General features: G+C 36.1%; 1 protein-coding gene across 1 annotated transcript; it reads right to left on the bottom strand.

Moving 5' to 3' along the window:
* Positions 1 to 364: 364 nt before the first annotated feature.
* On the bottom strand, positions 365 to 5,351 carry LOC139136675 (sulfotransferase 1C4-like). Its single transcript, XM_070704460.1, has 7 exons — positions 4,934 to 5,351; positions 4,403 to 4,526; positions 3,700 to 3,805; positions 2,770 to 2,902; positions 2,192 to 2,286; positions 1,869 to 2,028; positions 365 to 969 (listed from the first exon to the last, which is right to left on the bottom strand). The coding sequence occupies exons 1-7, from the start codon at positions 5,097 to 5,099 to the stop codon at positions 860 to 862; spliced, it is 894 nt and encodes a 297-aa protein (XP_070560561.1). The 5' UTR covers positions 5,100 to 5,351; the 3' UTR covers positions 365 to 859.
* Positions 5,352 to 5,683: the final 332 nt, after the last annotated feature.

The following is a 5,683-nucleotide window of genomic DNA, read 5'->3' as shown; positions in this document are numbered from 1 at the left end:
ACCCAGGTTTGATTCATTTCAGACTTTTTTCTGCATTTCTCACTTTTCAAAAAACTAGTGAATTTCAACGGGGAAAATCATAAACAATGCATCGATGGCTCCACCTAGAGTACAATTAAGCTTGTGTATTTTCCTTTATGATTACGCATTCTTGTAAATGTAATCGTGTTCGAATTTTTTGAAACCATTTTGCCTTATTTAACCATGTTCACGGATTTCATCATTCATATGGAATCTGCAGTACTGAACACTCTGTCGCTAATACGAAATGTAATGGGGGGCACCAAGGTAAGAATGAGAAACATGGTGCATGTAATCGACCCACACAAGCCACTGTAGACAATAAATTCTGCTCTGAATCGTATTCACAGACTTTAAAGGAATGTTTAATGACATGAATTATGTACGAAAGATTTTTGATACATATTCATAATGCAAACACGGTTTCTTAGGTTCAAATTACAACATTGATTAGTAAGGTTTGTGAACATTGTCAAAATTAGAAGAGTAGTCTTTGTAAGTGTTTTGAATGAAACGTAGTTAAATAATGTGCATTTTAGTTTATCTCCAGCAACAACATCCCTCCATGTAAAAACAAAATTCTCCTTCTTTGTGACTAATTATAGGAGTCAAATTAATCATCTGATACTTCTATCCTTAATCATAATATGACATAAAATATATTTATATAGGAATTATTCCTATATAAATATATTTTATGTCATATTGTTAATGGTTATCCATTGCAAAAAAGTGGTAAGTGTACACAAAGTAAATGAAATATGAATCGCGATGCAATTAAATATTTCAGTTTTCAAGTCAGTGGGTTATCATACATGCTATTGTTAAATCTGATTTATTACTCCCAGTCAAATGATAACCCAGAATCCTTCATTCTTTCGTTGTACACTTCGTCAAATGCTTCATCTTCAGCCACAGTAAAATAGTTTTTCCAATCGCCTGTTGCACCTGAAAAATATGGCAAAATCGTGCTGAATCAAAAGGTTAAATTCACTGAAGAGTAGGAAAACTTTATTTCTGCGTTTGCATATTTAAATATCGATGTTCACGCCCGCCTATGTATTTTGATATCTTAAATTCATGGGAGAGTGGTTTACAGTTAAAGTATGATTTAAAAACTACGGTAATCGTTGTTTTTATATGACTTGAGGACGTACATATCGAATATATTTTCTATTCGATCAAGTTTTGAATATGACGCCTCTGGCAAGATATATACAAAACTCAAAATAGATGAATGGATGATCTTTTCTCACCAAAAACAACCAATCAACCAAACAAACAAACATCGAAATAGCATGAAAGATTGGTCGACTGAAACATATTACATCACAAAGTACAGTACGATGGCGAAACCAAAATATACAGAAACTATGAGACTACATTTTGCACGATGGAATTCAAAGCACATTTAAATCCAATATTCTTCAAACATAATAAGATACACATGAAATATAAAACAAGCATGTATAAGTTAAATCAGTAATCAGTGCAAATTAATCATAAATAAAAAAATATGTGACTAAAATCAGTGCCTCCATAATATGGTTTATTATCGAATGATCGAACGTGACTGAGTAAGAAAGGACACGAGAAATTTGAATGAAAATCTAAATTAAGCTGTTATTTCCAAAGAACAACAAGGCCCGCCGATACCCTTGTAAACACGAAATCTTGTACACTTGTCTCACATTGTACTTTCACTCTGATATCGACTTTGAATAATATATTCATGCGTTTGTATTACTTTAAATAAGCAAGTGAACTAGAACGTCAAAGTTGTGTGTGTCTTCAAGTGGTACCTTTTATGATCTTCTTGCAAAATATATATTGTTAGATAGCTTTACCTTTCCTTAGGAATGGTCTTCCTTTAATTTCTTCAAAGTTGATGAATTTGCTTGCCTTCATTTTAGCAAATGAACAGTACTCTGTTATCTTATCTATGACGTCATCACCAAGGTCATAGTTTAAGTACTTCGCAATCTTTACTGTTGCATCTCTTGGGTTCTGTGACAATTTCAATAAATCAAAGAAGATAATGAAAATCATCTTTAACATTGCAATCTGTAGACCTCTTTGCGAAGTTGAACTACTTTGTCTAGGCTTCCTTTGTGTCCTTTATCCGCCTTTATACGCTGTTACCTTATGGTTAATTAATGCAAGGTCTTACCTTTTTCATATCTTCGTACTTCAAAAACAGGGCATTATTTCCGTTCAAGTATTTCCACCAACCAAGTGTAAAGTCAAACCAATCACCGTAGACAACTTACAATATCAAATGCAGGGAAATAGAGGTAAGTTGTATGTTATACACATATTTACAGACAGACAGACAGACAAACATATAGATGGACGGACAGACAGACGGACAGAAGGGCAGATATACATACGCAGACACAAACACACACACCCATACATACAAACATCCATCCATCCATCCATCCATCCATCCATCCATCCATCCATCCATCCATCCATCCATCCATCCATACATACATACATACGTTAATGCAGCTGTTTGATCGCGGTATGACCCCCTTGTGTGACAGGTTCTCCCTTAATATGGAGAAATATCCGTGTCTCCAAGCTGCATTGACAATGCTCTGTTTTATGATTGTGTTTATGTATAGACGATAGAGTTTCTCTTCTGTCTATGTCGTTATATGGCCACAGAATGTGTAATGTCTAACACCGGACTTGCTAACTTTATATTTTACGATTCGTGTATAGAATGTAAGTAATATTTACCTTTACCGTTCATGAACAATTTCAGATAATTGGAAAAATCTCCCTTGTAGTCACCATACAAAGAAGGCATTGCCTGGTAGAAATTGTAATACGAAGTTACAGTATCCTTTGGGTTCCGGACAACAAAAATGAACTGAAAACATAATCAGAATGATAGTGAGAATTTCACCATTTTAGTGACTAAAGACATTCTTTGAATGTCGACTATTGTGTTACTGCGCTCTTTTTGGTAGTGTCAAGTAAGATGTATATTAATACTGAAAGAAGCTCATTGCCTATAAAGATCTGTCCACAGTAAGAATATCGTCAAATCTTGCATTTAACAAAATAAGAAGGGCTCATATCATTCATGGTCAATTTCAAAAGTTGGAATGGGCAGAGATAACGTAAAAGATTCGGAAGGAGACACACACTATGTCATTGAATTGGTGCTTCATCGTCGCATCACCAAACTATGTCCAAGAATAAGATCCTCTTATTTACATTTATTTACAAACAAATGTACAAGAGAGAGATATCTGTAAGGTAGTGTGCGCCTCGAAAGGCTTAAACTTTTGCTCAAATTTTCTTCAATGAAACTTTCGGTCATTCTCTCACCAAAGCAAGAATAAAAATCACGGATCACAGTGCAAAATTTGGTACTAGAGAGGAAAATTACCTTAGATTTTCCGATATTTATTAGTCAAAATTGTCGCCATCCCTAAGTTTACTTTATGGGAGGGAAATAAAACTTTCGATTTTCGATAAAACTAAGACGTTAAAACGTTTTCTTACACCCAGAGCTTCAAAACGAACCCCAACAAGTGGTAGATCAGTAAGAAGTGTAAAAATATGAGAGTGGGAAAGTTTGTCCCCGTGGCGCATCCTATCTTAAGATTTTCTCCTGGGTTCCTTTAAAGTGAAGTATTGCACTTGTCAGTGCAAAGTTACCTTGCATCCCATATGAAGAGCCTGAGACGGGAAAAGATGTATAGGTAAGTGACTTTTCAGAAGACGTGGAGATTCCTTGATTTGCATCGCTTTAACTCCGTCCATTCTGTAAATAGTGGGCGAATGTAAGTTAGAAATTCCAAGTAAAAAATAAATAAGTGCCACATCTAGACCGTCAGGCACACGGTAAATGGTTTACCATTATTTAAAGCTCCATAAGCTGTATCTTTTGGCTATTTTTCAGAACTTTTTTGTGGTTTCCCTTCACTTTCTGCATTGAATCCCTAAACTGTAATTTAATGCCAAGTATTTAGCATATCAACACAACCTATATGAGTATGATCTACATTGTTATTGCTGAAAATTGTATGCAAGTCCGGACTAGAATTCATTTATAAACTATAAACAATGATCACTACACACATACAAGCTGTGTTGACAATAAGAATACTCAAAATTTCAGCATGACAAACGGATTAGGGTCAGACACGGTAGTTGTTATACAGAAGCAGAATACTGAAAACTTGCCACAAGTTACAGCTTATGACCCTTTAAACTGACACTAACTGTACGAAAGTAGACATATATGCATTGATTCACGTTTGCACATGATATACACCACTGTTAAATTATGAGACGACAGGGCGTACTCTGACCCTTTCAAATAATTAAACCCTTGGCTATTTGTTCGACTAGTACGTACTTTGGGAATTTCGGAAGTTTGAACTCAATGAAGGGCATCCTGTCGAAATGGTTCTCAGATTCAGTGTATGTGGTGTCGCCGTTGTTCATAATCAGCTGTGTCAATTCTAATGTCCACGTAGTGCCTGAAAGGAAAATAGAAACTATTAACATTACTTTTTCCTGATGTATATAACATCAAGTAGGCAATATTCACCTAGACTCGCTTGACCGACAGCAATTTACCTCATACAGGAAATTCTTTCCGAGTACACGGCGCCTCACCTGAAGTACGGGCGTGACCTCGACATGAAACAATAAGCACTGAACTTTTCTTTACAGGTAGTTTGAATGGAAGAATGCATAGCTTCTTTTACCAAACTATTAGCTGTCGGTTGACATCGTTCCCTTTTGCCTACTTGGTCACTTTGTCTTTTACTGTATACTTTAAGTTAAATTCAGTAAAGAGTCGAGTAATTGTTCCCAGAATTCACCTTAAGTTTTATAAGGTCAGCACACTTATGTATCATCCCGTCATAGGCAATTGACTTACCAGATTTTGGATATGACACCACAAAACAATCATCCGACTTGATTTGGAAGAGCTCTGGTCTTTCAAGTGTCTCCTTTCTGATGAATTCTGCAAGATACACATCTTTGAAAGTAAAATTCCCAGGTACCCGGTAGTACTCTTCATTCAGCTTGAAAAAGTCTGCCATATTGCCACGATTGAGGACACAGTGCTGCTGCGCATTCAAGATATGATGGCGCTGTAACGAATGGGATTATGTCGTGTTTTTACTTGTTGACGTGTACGTGACATCCGTTCATATCCTTAATTAGGTCAACAATCGTACACCAAAACTCAAATTAGACTGTTTGTTGAAAGGTTCAGTCTTTCGGGTGCTTCCTTTCTAGCACGAGCCATGCAATATGTATTTTAATATATGTACTATCTGGTTTGTCGCAAATGACCTGAACTGACCCGTGGAAGTGTCTTACATTGAACGGCCATGAACTGACGAGTGGCTGACCCTTCGTTGTCATTCAGATCAGTGCCCCTCCTCTTCTTCTTTCATAGTCTAATTACGCTTCTGGATATTAAAAGCTACATTGGGTATAAGTGGTTCTTCCGTTCCGTGGGCAGTGTAACCAAACTAAAATTACTTACTAGTAGTCGTAGTGCAGGTCTTTATTCAGCAATTCAACGTCTTCGGCCCATTATACTACATTTACAAAATCCCAAACAGACAATCGACAGGAAACATTGTCGATTATATAAACTTTTAGTTAGATGTCGTTG

This window comes from Ptychodera flava, chromosome 7 (genome assembly GCF_041260155.1).
Source record: "Ptychodera flava strain L36383 chromosome 7, AS_Pfla_20210202, whole genome shotgun sequence".
NCBI classification, from domain to species: Eukaryota; Metazoa; Hemichordata; class Enteropneusta; family Ptychoderidae; genus Ptychodera; species Ptychodera flava.
Note: the sequence above shows the minus strand (reverse complement) of the source record. Positions and strands in the feature narration are given on the sequence as shown.

What these genes read in the sequence shown, in the direction of transcription:
- LOC139136675 (XM_070704460.1), bottom strand. Translation starts at nt 5,099, where the DNA reads ATGGCAGACTTTTTCAAGCTGAATGAAGAGTACTACCGGGTACCTGGG. An exon ending in GGTGTCATATCCAAAATCTG is followed by an intron (nt 4,527 to 4,933) that starts GTAAGTCAATTG and finishes TTTTCCTTTCAG; the next exon opens with GCACTACGTGGACATTAGAA. An exon ending in ATTGTTCATGAACGGTAAAG is followed by an intron (nt 2,287 to 2,769) that starts GTAAATATTACT and finishes TGATATTGTAAG; the next exon opens with TTGTCTACGGTGATTGGTTT.